The following is a 22,845-nucleotide window of genomic DNA, read 5'->3' as shown; positions in this document are numbered from 1 at the left end:
GTGAGACACAGAGGTTGTATCATGTATGTAAATGATTATTTGAGGTAATGCCTGTGTCCATTCAGTTGGGAGTGAACCGCAGGCCTGTGCATGTGCGTGCACTTCCATGATGACTGAGATTCATAAAAGAGAATCATGTGGACATGAAGATTTACAACTCTGGTGAAAAGAATGCAGATACACCGTTCTGCCTTTGTGTGTGGCACAAACAGCTAACCATAACTCAACACAATTTTATGCACGAGGCGTTCACACGTCCTGTGGGATTTTATTATTTACTGCATATTCTTCTCCCAATGTTGTTGTTGTTGGTGTTTTTTTTTTTTTTTGGAAACTATAGGAAGGAAAAACTGGGACAGTATGAAAAATGCAAGAAGAAAATGCTAAGAAAGAAAAACGACATTGATTTCAAATCTTCAGTGAGGAACTGTACTGTATTATTATTATTATCATCATTATTATTATTATTATTAGTAGTAGTAGTAATAGTAGTAGCATTCATTCGTTCATTTATTTTCTATACCGTTTAATCCAGTTAAGGGTCACAGGGAAGGTGGAGCCTAGACTAGCTGTCAGTGGGTGGACATCCTGGACAGGACCCCAGTCTGTCACATTATTATTATCATTAATATGTCCGCCAAGGAAGTAATAAAATCACCTAGGTTTATTTATTTGTCTGTCAGCAGGATTACGTCAAAACTACTGCATGGATTTTGGCAAAATTTTCACCACGGATAGATATTAGGGCATGGAAGAACCCATTACATTTTGGAGGTGATCCGGATCTGGATCTGGATTCTGGATCAACTTTCACTTTATATAGTCTTTGAAGGATTACGTCAAAACTACTTCACGGATTCTCACCAAATTTCACCACTGATACATATTAGGCCATGGAAGACTCCATTAAATTTTGGAGGTGATCTGGGTCCGAATCCAGATTTTGGATCAAGATTTTACTTTATATACGCTTTGAAGGATTAGTTTAAAACTACTTCACAGATTCTCACCAAATTTGCACCACAGATAGATATTAGGGCATGGAAGACTCCGCTGAATGTTGGAGGTTATCTGGATCCGGATTGGCAGATGTCAGAAATCTCTGATTGCTGTTGTTATTAATAATAATAATTGTGTTACACTAATTTGCACTAAGATGTTAATATGGTTTTTATTGATTATGTATTTGTATTTTAATTGTGATCTACTATGTGGTTGTTTTTGATGCATGAGTGGTATGTGTTGTGTAGCAGACCCCTCTGTCCAAGGAAAATTTCTCCTTAGGGAGACAAATAAAGACACTTTGACTTTGATGATGATGATGATGATAATAATAATGTTAGGGTTTCTTATATTAAAATTTCTACAGTTACGCCCTTTAAACTCAGAGTAAAAACTAATCTCTACAACATGACATGAATTAAATAAAAATATAAAAGCCAAAACAATGGCATGCATAAGTTTGAGCTGCTTTAAATATAACACAAATAAATAATCACATTTGCAACCAGTTGTCTTTAGACAAGTCAGGAGATGGACACATTTCCAAGTCACGAAATACATCTTTGACCTTCATTTCCATTATTATTATTATTACTACTACTACTACTACTAATAATAATAATTTGATGTCATTACAAAAAGGTAACTCAAAAGCTATTTTAAAAGCTGAAGGGAACTCACTGGAGTGTTACTTGCTAGATGTCAGGTACACGTTCCCACCCATTTAAAGTTTTCTTTACTGACATCTATCATTGCAAGTGTACGAGGTCTGTGATAAAAGTATCCGACCTTATTATTTTTTTAAAAAACCATATGGATTTGAATCACGTGTGATTACATCAGCCAAGCTTGAACCCTCGTGGGCATGCGAGAGTTTTTTCACGCCTGTCGGTGACGTCATTTGCCTGTGAGCACGCCTTGTGGAAGGAGTGGTCCAGCCCCCTCGTCGGATTTTCATTGTCTGAGAAGTTGCTGAGAGACTGGCGCTGTGCTTGATCAAAATTTTTTCAAAAACTGTGAGGCACATCCGAGTGGAGACCATTCGAGAAATTCAGCTGGTTTTCGGTGAAAATTTTAACGGCTGATGAGAGATTTTGGATTGTTTCTATCGCTGTAAGGACTTCCCACGGAGCGGGACGTCGCACAGCGCTCCGAGGCGACGTCGTCATCCTGTTTCAAGCTGAAAACCTCCAAATTTAAGCCTCTGTTGACCCAGGACGTCGTGAGAGAACAGAGAACTTTCAGAAGAGGTCAGAATCAGCAGTTTATCCGGACATTCTACTGTTAAAGGAGATTTTTTTAATGAAAGACGTGTGGACGGATTGGCGCGTTGGCTCACAGCCGGCGCCGCGCGCCCGCCACAGGAAAAACACCTCCGTTGGAAGCCTTAAGGACAAGTTGGAACATGCCCTGCTGTTAAACAATTTCTCAGATACTCACTCAACTGAAAGCCACCAAAAGCTGCCTGGATTTTACAAATGGTTATCAACACGTCGCCTTGGAGCGCTGCGTGACGTCCCGCTCCATGACGTCCCACTCCGTGACGTCCCACTCCGGGACGTCCCGCTCCGTGGTAAGTCCTTACAGCGATCCAAAATCCAAAATCTCTCATCAGCCGTTAAAATTTACACCGAAAACCAGCTGAATTTCTCGAATGGTCTCCACTCGGATGTGCCTCACAGTTCTTGAAAAAATTTTGATCGAGCACAGCGCCAGTCTCTCAGCAACTTCTCAGACAATGAAAATCCGACGAGGGGGCTGGACCACTCCTTCCACAAGGCGTGCTCACAGGCGAATGACGTCACCGACAGGCGTGAAAAAACTCACGCATGCGCACGAGGGTTCAAGCTTGGCTGATGTAATCACACGTGATTCAAATCCATATAGTTTTTAAAAAAAATAAAACTGTCGGTTTCTTTTCTAATAGAACTCGTATTTACAAGACATTTACCTTTGAAAGCAAAAACAAAATTCTACTATACTAAGTAATGTTGTCATATTATCATTTCCATTAATCATGAAAGTGCAGTCTCTTAGCACACACTGTCAAATTGGCCCTACACATTTTCTAATTAAGTAATGAACATGGAAGACAAGGACTTCTGCCAAGAAATGCATACTCATGTTGATTGCAGTCTGAGACAGTGACAGCTACAAGGACAACAAACACACTGCTAAGTTGTTCTCAGTGCATAATGTATATATATGTTGGTGATCAGAAAAGCAGCTGCACCACACCGAAACGTGCCTGTTCTGATATGAACACTAGATCATCAGTGAAGACTTGAGCTGTAACATCATATATCGGTGAGATTACCTTGCTGCATAAGTGCTCCAACTCCAAACCAGACACTGTTTATCAGAGTGAAGTTGTTTTCAACTACATCGGAGTCGGGATTGCAGGGGTGAGGGTTGTACCACTCATATGGAGTAAACCTGCAGAAACAGAATGGAAAAAAAGTCACAGCTGATAGTGCAGGAGAACTATGATGTATTTTATACATATTTATCATCACTAGCACAAATAAATGGACAGTAAGAAATTGTATATTGTTAAACTGAACACTCCATTTTAATACAATAATTAAGTTAATGTATCTCAAACTTTGAAAAAAGTTATAGTCACTCATTTCCATTAATTAAACTAACTCAAAAATGTATTGTTGTCATAACAACTCAGTTCCTTTAAGTGCATTTAAGGTTTGTGTGCATTTAAGTGTTGGTGATGTATTTCCAGTGCATTCCATTCACACATTTTAACTGCATTTATACCATTATGAAAAACTGCAAGTTCTGTTCATGGGCTACCATTTAGCATTTTTCATTCTGCTGTAGTCCTTTTAGATATTTTTTTTAGACAGCAGATTATTGTCAACAAGTAAACCAAAGAATGCATCCAAAAATTTAATCCAAAATACAAAGCAATTTTTTTAGGCAGAAATTTATGTCACTTTTTTATTGGAAAAAACATAATCTATATTTACATAAGTTTAACTATAAATTGTTATGTTAGTAAAACTTTAACAATTACATTTTTGAAAATTATTTTATTTAAGTTGGCAAACTCAAATGGTTTAAGGCAATCAGTTTCCTCAAATGGTTTGAGTTCAACTAACTCATTGAGTTTTACAGTGTAGCCTATGAATGTTTCATCTCTCCCTACGCTCTGCTCTACTACAAAGTTAAAATCTGCTCTGAGAACTTCTGCTGAAGAAGAGGGGGTGGACTATCAGCTCAGCAGAGCATATAGTCCACAAAAGGGCGCATTGCTCCCCCTAAAAAGGAACCTTCTTTGTTAAACCTTGTGGTACTCTTGATAAAGGATACCAGGTTTCTTAGCTTTAGTTTCCTAATCTGGTCAGGTTCTAAAATAAAGGAACCCAAAAACCTCTGCCTCAGTCTACTCCATGCTGGACAGTGGCCCAAAAAGTGGAGTGACATCTCAGGTTCGTCCCCACAAGCTGTACATGTACTGACCTGTTGGAGTCTCATTACCATTCTATGTCTGTTCAGTAGGTTGTGACCTGTGAGAGTCCCAACCACTGTACTTATTATCCTTCTAGGCAGGCCAAGTAGCTCCCTGGAAAACCTTTGGTTTGGTCCTTCCACGAACTGGTTTGCCTGCCTGCAGTCACTCAAGCTCTGCCACTGTGGTGCTGCTTCCTAATTCAGTTCTGGAGGGCGGTCTTCTGCACAGCAGTTGACACCCCTACAATGGACTCTGGACCCACAAATTTAGTTGAGCTCCCCGACTTTGCCAGCAGGTCCGCTCTCATTACCTTGAATGCCTGTATGACCAGATACCCACACAACAACTACATCGTTAATGTCTCCCAGTGTGTTAAGTGCCTGGGCACACTCCCACACCAAAGCTGACGAGTAGAGTGGGCATGCATTATATTTCCAGTTTGGATTTAAAGAGGTCAGCCAACAGTGACTCTGTCTCTCTCTCTCACACACACACACATACACATATACTGGCTGCTACACAGGGCTCTGCTCCAAAACAGAAAATAATATGCACTGTATTTTAATTTTACCCTTTAATTGTAACCTGGCATAAAAGTGACTGTGCAGCTGAATCCACATTCAAGCAGAAACAATTTATTGCAAGATGCAATAACGAAAATAAAAACCAAAGCTGTCTGAAACAATTAAAGTAAAAAAAAAAAAAAAAAATGCATATTATCCCCTATCTGCACGGATTACATCCAATTATTCACTTTTGTGTATCACGATGTGTTACAATGTGATGATTTTTTGGAACATGTTCAGAATTTTCCTGATTGGTCAATGCATTCTGCAAAGTCACTATAATCACAGATTCGACAAGATAGCATGCCCCAAATGGGTATCTGATTATTTTTTGAGCCACAGAGGTGACCAATCGGGTGTCAGAAATGGGCAATGGGAGATTTACTTAATTCAGCATTTTTCCTCATTGTTATGATCCATTTATGATTTTGTTAATGTTTTGTTTCCATCCACAAACATACGAGATCTGTTAGAAAAGTATCCGACCTTTTTATTTTTTGCAAAAACCATATGGATTTGAATCACGTGTGATTGCATCAGCCACGCTTGAAGCTTCGTGCGCATGCGTGAGTTTTTTCACGCCTGTCGGTTGCATCATTCGCCTGTGAGCAGGCTTTGTGTGAGCAGTGGTCCACCCCTCTTGTCGGATTTTTATTGCGAATAAATGTCTGAACGATTTGGAGCTTTGCTGCATCAATTTTTTCCAGAAACTGTGAGAGACCTCCAGGTGGACACCATTTGGAAAATTCAGATGGCTTTCAGGGACGATTTTATGGGGATTACACAGATTAAGGAGTGCTCCAGCTGGTTTATTGACCGCCCACAGCTGCTGAGAGCGCACCGCACTCCGAGCGCCGATCGACAGGCTGAAACCCCACTGAAACAACCAGATCATTTCCAACGTGAAGGCTTTGTTGATCCGGGACATCATCTGACTTACACAAAAATGGCAGGAGATGTGGACATCAGTACTTTTTCGGCACATTCCACTGTTACAGGAGTTTTTTTCATGGAAAGAAAAGTGGACGGATGCGCCACCATGCCGCTCATGGCGCGGCACAAAACCACCTCCGTGTTGGTCTCATAGGACGGCTTTGAGATGGCTTTCAGACGGCTGTCGGTGGGTTTTCAGTCGTGTGACTAACCGAGAAATTGTGGATGAGCCTGGACATGCCAGAACATGTCCTGTGAGGCTTCATCACGGCGTTGCTTTGCGCCATGCGGCTCCATCCCGACGAGCGGAATTCCTCCACTCCTCTTTCCATGACAAAAACTCCTGTAACAGTGGAATGTGCTGTTAATTTCCAAACTGGATGCTGTGTTTTATCCGGGACATCCTCTGACTAGCACAGGAATTGTGGAAGACGTGGACATCAGCACTTTTTCGGCACATTGAGACAGACGTGCGGAGGAATTCCACGCATCGCGGTGGAGCCGCATGGCGCAAAGCAACGCCGTGATGAAGCCTCACAGGACATGTTCTGGCATGTCCAGCTCATGCACAATTTCTCGGTTAGTCACACGACTGAAAACCCACCGACAGCCGTCTGAAAGCCATCTCAAAGCCGTCCTGTGAGACCAACATGGAGGTGGTTTTGTCCCGCGCCATGAGCGGCACGGTGGCGCATTCATCCCCTTCTTTTTCCATGAAAAAACTCCTGTAACAGTGGAATGTGCCGAAAAAGTGCTGATGTCCACGTCTCCTGCCTTTTTGTGAAAGTCAGACGACCTCCCGGATCAACAAAGCCTTCACGTTGGAAATAATCTGGTTGTTTCAGCAGGGTCTGAGCATGTCGATCGGCGCTGGGAGTGCGCTGCACTCTCAGCAGTTGTGGGCCGTCTTTAAACCGGCTGGAGCATTCCTTGATCTGTGTAATCCCCATAAAATCGTCGCTGAAAGCCATATGAATTTTCCGAATGGTGTCCACCTGGAGGTCTCTCACAGTTTCTGGAAAGATTTGATGCAGCAAAGCTCCAAATTGTTCAGACATTTATTCGCAATAAAAATCCGATGAGAGGGGTGGACCACTGCTCACACAAAGCCTGCTCACAGGCGAATGACACAACCGACAGGCGTGAAAAAACTCACGCATGCGCACGAAGGTTCAAGCTTGGCTGATGCAATCACACGTGATTCAAATCCATATGGTTTTTGAAAAAATTAAAAAGGTTGGATACTTTTCTAACAGACCTCGTACAGTGTAAAAAATGTTAAACAGGAACATGGAGAAAAAAACAAAAATACAGGTAGCTGATGCCATCGCACAGCTGACGAATTAGCATCCAACATTTTATTACTCACACTGCCTGTCTACTCAACATCCAAAGTTGGGTTTTGACTCTCTAAGGCTGTTTTAGTATGCAGCAACCTTGAACCTCCTGAAATCTCTGTTGGCAGCTCTTCAGGCAATGTCTTTGTTTGTCTATTTCCAGGATTGCTTAATAAATTCTGAAAAGATTTTTATGAAAATTGTTGACAGTATTGACTGTCATAAAACAAAGAACCCATTACATTTGGGTGATAATCTGGAATCAGGTGTCACGTGGAGAGTTAAGCATTACTTCATTTAAAGTTGATCAAAATGACAAGAAATTTTAGTGATGCAAAAACTAACACACGCTTAATTAAAAAAAAAAGAAAGAAGGCCAATCAGGTCAATAAGTTTTGGACAGTAAGACTCGATCACAATATACTTGAAATGAATCAAGATGGAAACTTTCAGCTTTAATTCAGGATTTTATCAAAATATCACAGACAATTAAGGAATTACAGACATTCTTATACACAGTCTATCCATTTTCAGTTCATAAGTAACTACAAAAACTAAACATAAGGATTGGTGTTCACAAAATAATCACTTTCATAGCCAGATTTCAGCAGACAACTCAGGGGATTGACACATGAGCATTTCCAAGTCACTGATATGTGTTGGACTTCATTCACATCACACACTAAGACATACAAGCACTGTGGTGGTACTGTATGGTAAATCTGTTTGAAGTAGGCAGGTCTCAAAAACTGAGTGACTGTGCCAGAAGGCGACAAGTGAGGGAAGCCCCCAAGACATGCGTGACAACTCTGAAGTCATTATAGACTTCTGCAGCAACATTTGCCTCCTACTCCACCAGTTATACAGCTTCATGGTGAAGTGGCAGAGAGGAGGATTTTAACACAAGAATTCAGATCAAATCTGGGCTTGAGTCTTCCATGCGTATTCTAGAAAACTGTAGCTGGAATTTCATATCTTCTTTTTAAGAGAATCTTTGACATGGGTGTCTTGACAGCTTCCCTCACTAATCTCCTACTTGCACAATTACAAACCTTTGAGAATTAAAGCTGAAAGTCTACACAAGATGCACATCTTATGCACATGGTAATGTGCTGACAAGTGAAGAGAGTGTGTTGAGAAGGTGGAGGGAATATTTTGAGGACCTGATGAATGAAGAAAATGAAAGAGAGAAAAAGCTGGCTGAAGTGGAGAGAGTAAATCAAGAAGTACAAGAGATTAGTAAGGATGAAGTGAGGGGAGCTATGAAAAGGATAAAGAGTGGAAAGGCATAGTAGAGAAACTTGAATTTTCGACTGGACTGGGTTGCTTGATGCGAGAACGTTTCGCTTCAAATCGCAGAAGCTTCCTCAGCTAAAATTCTTGCTCTGGTAGTCTGACTTCTGTCTTGACCCTTGTAGAGAAGAATAAACAGAAGCCACAAAAGCTGGAGTTTTAAACCTAATCAGACCCCTCCTACCGAGAGGCAGACTGCTATAGGCTAGTGACTAAACAATAGCTCTAAAACTACAGAGGATCTTCAGACAGCACAAAATCCCAGTTTACTTTAAACCGGTTAACACCTTGAAACAGAAATTAGTTCACCCTAAGGACAGGATCCCTAGTTACAAACAGAGAAATGTAGTGTATTCTATCAGATGTGAGGAAAACTGTAACAAACACTACATAGGTGAGATTGAGCAACCTTTACACAAAAGGCTATACCAGCACCGCAGAGAGGGCACCAGTGGACCTCAGTCTGCAGTTCATCTCCACCTTAAAGACACTAACCACACGTTTGAGGACAAAGAAGTTAAAATCTTAGCCAGTGAGAAGAAATGGTTTGAGAGAGGGGTCAAGGAGGCATTCTATGTGAAACAGTTGAAACCCAGCCTTAACCGGGGAGGGGGTCTGAGACATGCTTTGTCCCTTGTTTACAATGGGGTACTCAGGTCAAAGCAGTTTCAGTCTTTTGTTCATGGTAACGAGTCATTCACGTCCTCAGGAAAGTCGTCAAGGGAGCCATCAGGAGAGGCATCCGTCCCATCATTAGGAGGGACAGCTGCCCTGTCATTAGGAGAGTGCTAGCACAATAGGTGCTAATTAGAGCTATTGTTTAGTCACTAGCCTATAGCAGTCTGCCTCTCGGTAGGAGGGGTCTGGTTAGGTTTAAAACTCCAGCTTTTGTGGCTTCTGTTTATTCTTCTCTACAAGAGTCAAGACAGAAGTCAGACTACCAGAGCAAGAATTTTAGCTGAGGAAGCTTCTACGATTTGAAGCGAAACGTCCTCGCGTCAAGCAACCCAGTCCAGTCGAAGATTCAAGCTTCTCTACTATGGAAACCACCTGGACAACTGAGAGCCTACACAGAAACAGTGGAAAGGCAGATGGTCCAGATGACATTCCAGTGGAGGCAGAGATGTCGTGGAGAGATGGCAGTGGAGTTTCTAACCAGATTATTTAATAAAAGCTTGGAAAGTGAGAGGATGCCTGAGGAGTGGAGATGAAGTGTGCTGCTTCCTATTTTAAAAAACAAGGGTGATGTGCAGAGCTGCAGTAGCTACAAAGGCATAAAGCTGACCAGCCACAGCATGATGTTATGGGAAAGGGTAGTAGAAGTAAGGCTTAGAAAACAGGTGAAGATCTGTGAGCAGCAATATGGTTTCATGCCAAGAAAGAGCACTACAAATGCAATGTTTGTTCTGAGAGCACTGATGGAAAATTATACAGAAGGCCGGAAGGACTTACAATGCATTTTGTGGATTTAGCTAAAGCTTATGAGAGGGTGCCAAGAGAAGAGTTGTGGTATTGCATGAGGAAGTCTCAGTGGCAGAGATGTATGTGCGGGTAGTGCAGGACATGTACAAGGATAGTGTGACAGCAGTGACATGAACAGTAGGAATGACTTATTGAAGGTGGAGGGTGGAATACACCAAGGGTCAGCTCTGAGTCTTTTCTTGTCCACAATGGTGATGGACAGGTTGACTGATGAGATCAGACAGGAGTCTCCATGGACTATGATGTTTACAGATGACATTGTGATCTGCAGTGAGAGTAGAGAACAGCTTGAGTCTAGCCTGGAAAGGTGGAGATATGCTCTGGAGAGAAGGGGAATGAAAGTCAGTATGAGCAAGACTGATTACATGTGTGTGAATCCAGTTGAATCCAGTTGAATAGTGCAGTTACAAGAAACAGAAGTGGTGAAAGTAGATGAGTTTAAATACTTGGAGTCAGCTGTCCAAAGTAATGGACAGTGTGGTAGAGACGTGAAGAAGAGAGTGCAGGCAGGGTGAAGTGGGTGGAGAAAGGTGGTGGGAGTGATTTGGACATGTGCAGAGGAGGGACCCAGGGTATAGTGGGAGAAGGATGCTGAGGATGGAGCTACCAGGCAGGAGGGGAGGGAGGCCAAAGAGGAGGTTTATGGATGTGGTGAGGGAGGACATGCAGCTGGTTGGTGTGACAGAGAAAGATACGGAAACAATTGATCTGCTGTGGCTACCCGTAATGGGAGCAGCCGAAAGAAGAGATGCACATCTCAATTGTTAGGGTGCAATGCCAGTGTGAAGTTGGACAAACATAAAATTAGAAAAAGTGTGAATTACCACTGTCCACCTTATTTTGTAGCTGATTATATGCCACAACATAAGAGAGAGAAAGAGAGAGAAACTTTATGGTTCCTTAGGCTCTTATTCGATGTCTCTTAATCTCAAAGGCCAGAGACCCAAAGACATGAATGTCACTGCTGAGATATGTGAAGGTCTCTTCATGTTCCACACTTTTATTGTATACAGATACACTTCTGATCGCCAAGCCAAAGAAGTCATTAAAACACTGGAATTTAGATTTAATCCATGATAATTACAAACCCAGACTGATTCCTCACTTAAATGATGCAAAGTATTCATTGTTTCTAAAACGTTCACAGAATTGTCAGTGAATTCAAGGTCAGTAAAACATCCCAAGCACAAATACCAATTAAGGCAGCTATGTTGGCTTTCACAAAGTCTTTGGTGTTGGTGATCTGGTTGCTCTCTGGGAGTATTCACAGAGCTAGGATGCAGCCAATGTTGCCTTCTTTGGTGTAAAACCAAAAAATTGAAACAGGCCAATCAAACATTGATTCAAAAGCCAGTTGAAGCCAGTTAAAGGAGACTACACCTTCTTTTGAAAGACAGATCTTCCCGAGTAATCATGAATTGATGGAGTGGAATCTGTTATCAAGAACACACTCCTGAAGTTTAAATTTTCTGTGTCAAAGAATTGATAATGACAGAAAAGCATCTAATAAAAGCCCAAAATGTCATGTGTTTGACTGTCTATCTGAACTTAAAGCAAGATTATTCAGAAACTGATTTTTCCACTACTCCATAATGACAGTGTGAAAAAGGTTTTTTTTTGTTTGTTTGTTTGTTTGTTTTTTTTAGATTTTTGCAAATTCATTAAAACAAAAACAAAACTAAGAAATCACATGTACATAAGTGTTCACAGCCTTTGCCATGAAGCTCAAAATTGAACTCAGGTACATCCTGTTTCCACTGATCATCCTTGACATGTTTCTACAGCTTAAGTGGAGTCCACCTGGGGTAAATTCAGCTGACTGGACATGATTTAGAAAGGCACACACATGTCTACAAGGTCCCACAGTTGACAGTGCATGTCAGAGCACAAACCAAGCATGAAGCCAAAGGAATTGTCTGATCGTTTTCAGACTGTGGTTAGGTGGAGGAAGTCACGTGGGGCTCAGCGGAAGTTGCATGGGGCTCGTTGCCCGGTTGTGCCACCCAAATTACACTTGCCTCTGCGAACTATGAACCGATTTCCTCCCCTGGATGCGCCTGATGTGAGTTCTCTGAGACCACAGGTGACTTCCACTCTTATCTCCAGGCCAAAACGTCGGGCTTTAGTGATAGGGGATTCTATTACCCACAGAGTCAGGTTACAAATGCAGGCTGATGTTAAATGTATTCTTGGGGCTAGAGCTCCTAACATTGCCTCCCACCTCAGGGTACTGACGTTTTAGAAGGGTAAACAGACTAAGGAATATGACATGACATACAGTCACATAGTTATTCATGTTGATGCTGATGATGTCAGTATGAAGCACTTAGAAGTCACAAAAATGGATATAGAGATGACATGTGACCTTGCCAGAAAGATGTGTTGGCATCAATTAGTAGTCTTTGGTCCTCTCCCCTCCTGGGGTAATGATGAGGCGTTTAGCAGGCAGACTTCATTAAATAGGTGGCTGGCACAGTTTTGTAGACAGCAAGGCTTTAGTTTTATCGATAACTGGCCTTCGTGCTGGGGCCGCTGTGACTTGCTGATGCTGGACAACCTTTACCCTACTAGGGAAGGCGCTGCCATCCTGTCTGCAAACACAGACAGAACTCTACAGGGAGGGTAACATTAGGGTTTTATAGCAGGTCATGGAGCAGGGGATTAGAGACCCTGCAGGGCTTATGACAAATGTGGCCGTGGAATCCACTATCTTAGCGGGGAATTTAGTGCAGAAAATCCACTGTGGTGATAGTGGTTTTTCAGGGAGGGAAATTTATCAAGTAGAGACTGTGGCCTGCTTCTGCAGATGTGTCCTTAAAAATCATAGAGGGATATGTTTTGAAAACTTAATACCCATTACTACATTGGATGACACTGAAATTGAGGATGGCCTGCTGGCTGTTCCAGCAATATTAAATATTTTGTGTCTGTTACCTACAATCAACGTGGAATGTATCAAACCTAAACCTACTTCCAGGCACCTTATACGAGGTCTGTCCATAAGGTATCATACCTTTTTATTTTTTTCAAAAACTATATGGATTTCATTCATATGTTTTTACGTCAGACATGCTTGAACCCTCGTGCACATGCGTGAGTTTTTCCACGCCTGTCGGTGACGTCATTCGCCTGTGAGCACGCGTTGTGGAAGGAGTGGTCCCGCCCACTCGTCGGATTTTCATTGTCTGGAAATGGCGGAATGAAAAGGACTTTTATTCCATCAGAATTTTTTCAGAAGCTGTTAGAGACTGGCACCTGGAAACCATTCGAAAAATTTATCTGGCATTCAGTGAAAATTTTACGGGCTTCACAGAGAATAAGGACTTTAACTACAGGTTTAAGGACCCCTTTAAAGGACGGTCGGTGCGCCGCGCTGCGAGCTGCGACGATGCGGCACAAACCACTGGATCATTTCTAAGCTGATGGCTCTGTGGATACGAGACCGTCGTGTGCTCTTTCTCTGGTTATCACAAGAGCTGGACATCAGCCATTTTCCGGCAGATTTCACTTTTAACAAGAGATTTTGTCATGGAAAGCCGCGCGGAGGCTTCGCGCGTCACGACCGATTCGCTGATGAAGCGAGACAAAGGAACACCTCCGTTTCGGAGTGTTAGAGGACAAGTTGGGACATGTCTATCTCGGCTTTCAGTGCTTACCAGTCGAGTGAGTATAAAAGAACTTGTGGAGAGCTGGACACCTGGTGGCCAAGGACGAACCGCGGGATTTAGACGGGCTTATTGATCTCGTTATACGATTAGACAATCGGTTAGAAGAACGCCGTCGGGAACGAGACGAAGGGCGTGGCCGGGCACGCGCCGTCCCTCTCCCTTCCGGTTCCGACCGAGTTCCGCCCTCCCCACGCTCCACGGCCTCTACGCTCCGTGTGGTGAGAGCTCCCCCTGCTGACGAAGCTATGGACACGAGCAGGGCCACATTTAGGGCACCAGATAGACAGAGGAGGCTGGCCCGCGGAGCGTGCTTTGTTTGTGGCTCAATAGAGCATCAAGTGAGGGACTGCCCCAAGCGGTTAAACACCAACACCCGCCCCTAGACACTGGGTTAGGGGTGGGCCAAAACATTCACGTGGGACATACCCATATTGCCACACGACTCCCAGTGACAATCCTTTATGAGGATTTAACCCTGAAGGCCCCAGCACTGGTGGACACGGGCTCTGAAGGGAATCTGTTAGACAGCAGATGGGCCAGGGAGTTAGGGCTCCCTCTGGTGGCGCTTACCTCGCCTGTGCAGGTGCGGGCACTAGATGGCTCCCTACTCCCTCTAATCACACATAAGACACCACCAGTAACTCTGGTGGTGTCAGGGAATCACCGGGAGGAGATCGAGTTTTTTGTGACTCCTGCCACCTCCCGTGTGATTCTAGGGTTCCCCTGGATGTTAAAACACAATCCCCGGATCGATTGGCCGTCCGGGGTAGTGGTTCAGTGGAGCGAGACCTGCCATCGGGTATGTTTAGGTTCCTCGGTTCCTCCCGGTTCCCAGGCTAAGGAGGAGGTCAGAGTCCCGCCCAATCTAGGGACGGTGCCGGTGGAGTACCATGACCTTGTGGATGTGTTCAGTAAGGATCTGGCACTCACCCTTCCCCCCCACCGTCCGTACGATTGTGCCATTGATTTGGTTCCAGGCGTTGAGTTCCCGTCCAGCAGGCTGTACAACCTCTCACGACCTGAGCGCGAATCAATGGAGACCTACATCCGGGACTCTTTAGCCGCCGGGTTGATCCGGAATTCCACCTCCCCGATGGGTGCAGGTTTCTTTTTTGTGGGTAAAAAAGACGGCGGACTTCGTCCATGCATTGATTATAGGGGGCTGAACGAAATCACGGTTCGTAATCGATACCCGTTGCCCCTGTTGGATTCAGTGTTCACGCCCCTGCATGGAGCCCAAATATTCACTAAGCTAGATCTTAGAAATGCGTATCACCTGGTTCGGATCCGGAAGGGAGACGAGTGGAAGACGGCATTTAACACCCCCTTAGGTCACTTTGAGTACCTGGTCATGCCGTTCGGCCTCACAAACGCTCCCGCGACGTTCCAAGCATTAGTTAATGATGTCTTGCGGGATTTCCTGCACCGATTCGTCTTCGTATATCTAGACGATATACTCATCTTTTCTCCGGATCCTGAGACTCATGTCCGGCATGTACGTCAGGTCCTGCAGCGGTTGTTGGAGAACCGGCTGTTTGTGAAGGGCGAGAAGTGTGAGTTTCACCGCACATCTTTGTCCTTCCTGGGGTTTATCATCTCCCCCAACTCCGTCGCTCCTGATCCGGCCAAGGTTGCGGCGGTGAGAGACTGGCCCCAACCCACTAGCCGTAGGAAGCTGCAACAGTTCCTTGGCTTTGCAAATTTCTACAGGAGGTTCATTAAGGGCTACAGTCAGGTAGTTAGCCCCCTGACAGCCCTGACCTCACCAAAAGTCCCCTTCACCTGGTCGGATCGTTGCGATGCCGCGTTCAAGGAGTTGAAACGGCGCTTCTCGTCTGCACCCGTTCTGGTGCAGCCCGATCCTAGTCGCCAGTTAGTGGTTGAAGTGGACGCCTCGGACTCAGGGATAGGAGCTGTGCTTTCCCAGAGCGGGAAGACCGATAAGGTCCTTCACCCGTGTGCCTATTTTTCCCGCAGGTTGACCCCGGCCGAACGGAACTATGACGTCGGCAATCGAGAACTCCTTGCGGTGAAAGAGGCTCTTGAAGAGTGGAGACATCTGTTGGAGGGAACGTCCGTGCCATTCACGGTTTTCACTGACCACCGGAACCTGGAGTATATCAGGACCGCCAAGCGGCTGAACCCCAGGCAAGCCCGCTGGTCACTGTTCTTCGGCCGTTTTGACTTCCGGATCACCTACCGTCCCGGGACCAAAAACCAGAGATCGGATGCCTTGTCCCGGGTACATGAAGACGAAGTCAAAGCGGAGTTGTCGGATCCACCGGAACCCATCATCCCGGAGTCCACTATCATGGCCATCCTCACCTGGGACGTAGAGAGAACCGTCCGGGAGGCCCTGGCATGAAGCCCAGACCCCGGAACTGGGCCGAAGAACAAACTATACGTCCCACCAGAAGCTAGGGCTGCAGTCCTGGACTTCTGTCACGGCTCCAAGCTCTCCTGTCATCCAGGGGTGCGAAGAACCGTGGCAGTTGTCCGGCAGCGCTTCTGGTGGGCGTCCCTAGAGGCCGACGTCCGGGATTATATCCAGGCCTGCACCACCTGCGCCAGGGGCAAGGCTGACCATCGCAGGGCATCAGGACTACTCCAGCCGCTGCCTGTGCCTCATCGCCCCTGGTCCCACATCGGCCTGGATTTTGTCACGGGCCTCCCGCTGTCCCAGGGTAACACCACCATCCTCACGATAGTGGACCGATTCTCCAAGGCGGCCCACTTCGTGGCCCTCCCGAAGCTCCCAACAGCCCAGGAGACAGCGGACCTCCTGGTCCACCACGTTGTCCGGCTGCATGGGATTCCAACAGACATCGTCTCCAATCGCGGTCCCCAGTTCTCCTCGCAAGTCTGGAGGAGCTTCTGCCGGGAACTGGGGGCCACGGTGAGTCTCTCGTCCGGGTACCACCCTCAGACCAACAGGCAAGCAGAACGGGTAAACCAGGAGGTGGAACAGGCCTTGCGCTGCGTGACTGCCGCGCACCCGGCGGCCTGGAGTACCCATTTGGCCTGGATCGAGTATGCCCATAACAGCCAGGTGTCTTCAGCCACCGGCCTCTCCCCTTTTGAGGTGTGTCTGGGGTATCAGCCCCCGTTGTTTCCGGTGGTTGAGGGAGAGGTCGGTGTGCCCTCGGTCCAGGCCCACCTACGGAAGTGCCGTCGGGTGTGGCGTGCCGCCCGTTCTGCTTTGCTAAAGGCCCGGACGAGGGCAAAAGCCCATGCAGACCGTCGGCGGACCCCGGCCCCTGCGTATCGGCCAGGGCAGGAGGTGTGGTTATCCACAAAGGACATTCCCCTCAAAGTGGACTCCCCCAAGCTACAGGACCGTTACATCGGCCCTTTCAAGATCCTTAAGGTCATTAGTCCAGCCGCAGTGAGGCTTCAGCTTCTGGCCTCACTGCGGATCCATCCTGTGTTTCATGTGTCCCGAGTTAAACCGCATCACACCTCACCCCTCTGTACTCCGGGTCCGGCGCCGCCTCCTGCCCGGATCATCGATGGCGAGCCGGCTTGGACTGTACGCCGGCTCTTGGATGTCCGTAGGATGGGCCGGGGCTTCCAGTATTTGGTGGACTGGGAGGGGTACGGTCCCGAAGAACGCTCCTGGGTGAAGAGGAGCTTCATCCTGAACCCGGCCCTCCTGGCCGATTTCTACCACCGCCACCCGGACAAGCCTGGTCGGGCGCCAGGAGGCGCCCGTTGAGGGGGGGGTCCTGTTGTGTGGGCTGCCAGAAGAGGAGGTACTGCTGGCCCACCACCAGAGGGCGCCCTGTCTGGAGTGCGGGCTCCAGGCACCAGAGGGCGCAGCCGCCTCACAGGAGCAGCCAGGGTGACAGCTGTCACGCATCACCTGCAACAGCTGTTACCAATCACCTGATCAGCAGGGGTACATCAGCAGGACGACGTCTCCACCTCTTTGCCGAGATATCGCTCTACGTGGAAGGTAACGTTCTCAGCTGACTGTGTGATTTTTCGACAGCAACCTTTTGTGACTTTTGTGCATAGTATAGCAGACTCTTTTTCCAACGGAGGTGGAGGTAGTTTTCCTGCCGTGTGGATTGCTGGGTGCAAACGCGCCCACATTTAATTGTTTTTTGTTCCTTGCCAGCAGTACCAGGTCCGACACGCGGAGGCAGTGGCCACCTGGGAGTTCGGGACTTGGCGGCTCCAGTATTCCCGGGGTCTGGTGGCGGAGAAAATCGTGTGGTTCCGGTTCTGCTTTGGACAGACGTCTTCTATCTTCGAGCCTGCCCACACGACACCTTTTGTGATTTGGCTTTTTGTCTATTGTTGTAATCTGTTGTGTATGTTGTGCCCATTTCACAACAGTAAAGTGTTGTTATTTGACTTCCTCCATTGTCCGTTCATTTGCGCCCCCTGTTGTGGGTCCGTGTACCTACACTTTCCCAACACGACGTTCATGCCCAGTCGCCCAAAATTACAGATATTCACCCGACAAAGTTGTACGTGCAATGGAACAAATATATTTATATTTATACCCTTGACCTTTTTTCAATAAACAAGCAAATAAACAAAAATGCACAATAAGAAGTGTCCACCCCCCTTGCCAAATAAATGTTGGTTCTGTTATATGATGGATATCACTACTTTTTGGGGTCAGTTTCAAAAATGTATTACAGCCAGTAAATTTAGACTCTCCATATTAATATTTTAAACATTGTGATATGAAGCATGTTTAGGAATGGCGGGGATATCCCCTCTCACTAAACATTATTTTAGTTCACATCAATTTACCTGGCAATGACAAAGAGCACACAGCTGACACCGAGGCATGCCAGCAACACATACATCCAGATGTCAGGAGACAGAGGGTTGAGAAAGGAGAACACTCCTGGATTGGTACCATTGGGTTTGTGGTAGAGAATGCTGATCCCCAAAGTCATGAAGGGCTTAGAAAAATCGATCACTTTTTCCCGAACATATGTGATAGTGAGGGGGGCCACAGCAAGGTCAGCCACCTGGTGCAGAACACACACATCAAGTAGAGCCACAATCCTAGTTGGCAGGTACTGCCCATCACTTTGTGTAATTGAATGATTCTCACTTACGTTATCAATGAGTTCTCGCACCATGCCATTCCACTCTCCTTTGTCGTTCTGAGCTCCATATTTGCCATCAGACACCAGTTTCACTTCATAGGTGAAGCCCAAAATGTTGGACAGCTCTTTGAGCAGGTCTAAGCAGTAGCCTTCAAAGCGATCATTGCCAGACAGCGGCTTATCAGACTTCTTATACATGACGTAAGGGTTTTCCTGCAAAAAGACAAGGATAACCTTAAAAATACATCAAAACACTTGTGATTACATGCACTACAATAGTAATTATATTCATACCAGAATAGTAGTGACAATGAGGGTTCTGTTTGCCATTGAATCAGTGACATTTGTGGAAGAGTCTTTAGTTGTTTCACTTAAATTAAGGCCAGTCTGAGAATTCCAGACCCCAATCTGTGAAGAATGAAACATCCAAATCACAGTGTAAACACTCAAGGATAGTAACAATAAAACAATTGAAAGAACATTAGCAAGTCTCTAAGTCAAGTCATGTTCACATGATGATTATAAGGAGAGTAATGCAAAGAAGAGGAAATAATCAACAAAGAGGAGAATCACAAGAGGAAACAGAGAGGAAAAAGGAAAAGTAAAACTCAATGGGCATCAAGAGGTGTTATTTGTAGTTTCATCCAATGCAGTTATGGTTTTCACTCCAGATGCCTGCATTCTTGAAATCACATGAAATTGATTGCATTCATCTGTGTGCCCATGGCTGTGTTGGTCTAAAGTTGAGGTGTTGTTAAGTGCAATGTCCTGTATTTACACCTTTATTCTGTTTGTGGCAATTATGTTTTAACACAATTATTTCCCTTGGGGGCGAGTTTAACAACAGACAGGAACTCAGTGAACCAAATATGCACACCACAGCCTGTACCGTGACTTAACATAAGGACTTTTACATGTTCTTTCAGCTTCTCCCATTTTTACTTTTTACCACAGTAGATCTGATATACATCTGAATGGTGATTTGGCACATGTTTTACACCACATGCCCTTCCTGACCCAACTTCAACTACCATGAAGAGTAGGCACGGGTCGCCTTAATCCAGGAGGAACCTTCTGCTCTGGAAACAAGGGCACTAACCCCTTGGCCAACACAGTGCCCTAAGTACTTTTAAATTCAAATAGCATACAAATAGCATGGGACGGACGCCATGTTGGACAATATTTGACACAGTTTAAACAAAAGAAATCACCAGAACATGGATTTCTGACTAACAGCAACATGAACAGTGAGTTCATGCAGAAAGTCCTCAGCTTGTGGTGTGTACCATGAGGACTGTTATTTTCCAAAAATTTGAGCAAGATACACAAATAAACTTACAATGGATGACATACTGTTATTCAATGCATTTCGCACAGCAAAAATCATCAGATGGACACAGATTGTTGGCCATGGAAATCACCTATTGAACTAAGGATTTTTATGTATTATACTAATCTATACAGTAAAAGCCAAGAGACGTCTGTGTACGCATCCATGCATGTATGTGGCTTCAATCACAGACTAACTGGGCAGAGCAGACATTTGCCGATTGGCATGCTTATGTATTTTGGGTAAGGATGAACGTCGCCAAAACAGAAAGTTGATAGGACAAATATTTTTTGAGAAATTACGGACAATAGCTAACAACAGTGAACAATGGATGTTGATAATTACATTCTGGACTCACACGCCATTCCAGCAGGGGGTGGTAAATCATCTGTATATTAAAAGCAAAATGGCCTCTGTGCACGCGTATGCGTTCATGCAAGCATGCGTGTATGTACCTTCAAACACGGACAAACAGAGGAGAACTGACATTTGTCGTTTGGTATGCTTATGAATTTTGGGTCAAGGATGTATGCCACCAAATGGAACATTGATAGGACAGATAGAACAGTAGTGAACAATGGATGTTGATAATTACTTTCTGGACTCACATGCCATTCCAGTAGGGGGTGGTAAATCATCTCTATATTAAAAAGCCAAGTGGCCCATTTGTACATGTACAAGGTCTGTGCTCCAAATCGTTCTGAAATTTATTCGCAATAAAAAAAGGACGAGAGGGGTGGACCACTGCTCACACAAAGCCTGCTCACAGGCGAATAATGCAACCGACAGGCGTGAAAAAACTCACGCATGCGCACGAAGGTTCAAGCTTGGCTGACGCAATCACACGTGATTCAAATCCATATGGTTTTTGAAAAAAAATAATAAGGTCGGATACTTTTCTCACAGACCTCGTATTTGTGTGCGTGCGTGTGTATGTATCCTCGAACACGAAGAAACTGGGGAGAGCTGCCATCTGCTGTTTGGTGTACTTATGTATTTTGGGTCAAGGATGAATGCCATCAAATGGAACACTGATAGGATTATGGATATTAGCTAACAACAGTGAACAATGGACGTTGATAATTACATTCTGTACTCATGCCATTCCAATTCATTATAGAAACTTTGCATAATTTATTACCACCCTTGAAAATTGTCAGCTACCTATTTTATAAACACTGCCCAATCTCGAGCCCATGGATCTCCACGAGCAACGTACCTTGCATTCACCTATTCACACACACTCACACATCAATGTCAGAATGCACTCACTACACACTGGGAGCAACTCTGGGATTAAGGACCTTGCCCAAAGGCCCTTAGTGATTGTCTGGTCTGTCTTGGGTTTGAACCGAGCATCCTCTGGTCACAAGCCGTACACTTAACCATCATCTCCCTTCCATCCATCCATCCATTTTCAAGAGGCAGGGTACACTTTGGACAGGACACCTGACTGTCACAGGGACACATATAGACAAACAAACACATTCACACCCGCACACACACCTACGGTCAATTTAAAGTTTCCAATTCACCTAGCATGCATGTCTTTTGAATATGGAAGTAAGCCAGAGCACTGAGAGAGAACCCACGCAAACATGGGAAAAACATGGAAACTCCACACAGAAAGGCCCTAGGTGGGAAGCAATCCCATGGCCTTCTCGCTGTGAGGCAACACTAACCACTAAGCCACCGTGCTGCCCTCACCTCCCCTTATCATTACTGTTATCATTATTATTGCATGATTTTTCTACATATAAGGTACACCAGAGTATAAGTCACAGGACTACCCAAACTAGTTAAAAAAAAACCCAAAAGCCTGTACACCAGAAAATACTAATTCTGACAGGTTGGTGCGCAACTGTTAACCTGGAAGAAAATCTCTTACTTGACACGTGAATTCCTCCACACGTCTTTTCATGCCGAAAAAGTGCTGATGTCAAACTCTTCTGCCATTTCTGTGGTAGTCAGACAACGTCCCGGATCAACAAAGCATTTACTTTGGAAATGAACGACACATTCCACTGTTACAGGAGTTTTTTGTCATGAAAAGACGTGCGGAGGAATTCACGTGTCGGGACGGAGGCGCAGGGCACAGAACACAAAGCAATGCCGTGATGAAGCCTCACAGGACATGTTGTGGCATGTCCAGCTCGTCCACAATTTCTCGGAGAGTCACACGACTGAAAAGCCACCGAAAGCCGTCTGAATCTTCCGAATGGTGCAAGAGCTGGGCATGTTAGGGCTTGTCCTGTGAGATGAACACAGAGTTGCTTTCGTCCTGCACCATGAGCGGCTCCGTGACGAATTTCTCCGCTCCTCTTTCCATTACAAAAACTCCTGTAATAGTGGAATGTGCCGAAAAAGTGCCATATCCAGCTGTCTTGCTATTTCTCTGGTAGTCAGACGATGTCCCGGATCAACAAAGCGTTCACTTTGGAAATGATCTGGTCATTTGAGCCTGTCGATCGCCACTCGGTGCGCGGCGTGCCACCCACTGCTGTGGGCTGTCTTTAATCCAGTTGTAATTGTCCTTAATCTGTGTGATCCCCATAAGATCTTCACCGAAAGCCATCTGAATTTTCAAAATGGTTTCCACTTGGCTGTCTCTCACACTTTCTGAAAAACTTTGATGAAGCAAAGCGGCAGTCGATCAGCCAATTTCCTGACAATGAAAATCCGACGAGGGGGCT

At 45.2% G+C, this 22,845-nt stretch overlaps 1 protein-coding gene across 3 annotated transcripts in view; it reads right to left on the bottom strand.

Annotated features, from left to right (window-relative positions):
- LOC117508628 (glutamate receptor ionotropic, kainate 1-like) overlaps positions 1-22,845 on the bottom strand; it is a 185,555-nt gene that overhangs the window by 13,549 nt on the left and 149,161 nt on the right. For all 3 annotated transcript variants that reach the window (XR_004560149.1, XM_034168426.1, XM_034168427.1), the window contains 4 exons: positions 19,117-19,230; positions 18,832-19,035; positions 18,518-18,741; positions 3,320-3,438 (listed from right to left, as the gene is read on the bottom strand). Coding sequence is in view for 2 of the 3 variants with exons in the window: in XM_034168426.1 (XP_034024317.1) it covers positions 3,320-3,438; positions 18,518-18,741; positions 18,832-19,035; positions 19,117-19,230 (661 nt within the window). In the remaining variant the exon portion in view is untranslated. The remainder of the gene's footprint in view (positions 1-3,319; positions 3,439-18,517; positions 18,742-18,831; positions 19,036-19,116; positions 19,231-22,845) is intronic.

Source organism: Thalassophryne amazonica, chromosome 4, assembly GCF_902500255.1.
Source record: "Thalassophryne amazonica chromosome 4, fThaAma1.1, whole genome shotgun sequence".
In the NCBI taxonomy this organism is placed as follows: domain Eukaryota; kingdom Metazoa; phylum Chordata; class Actinopteri; order Batrachoidiformes; family Batrachoididae; genus Thalassophryne; species Thalassophryne amazonica.
Note: the sequence above shows the minus strand (reverse complement) of the source record. Positions and strands in the feature narration are given on the sequence as shown.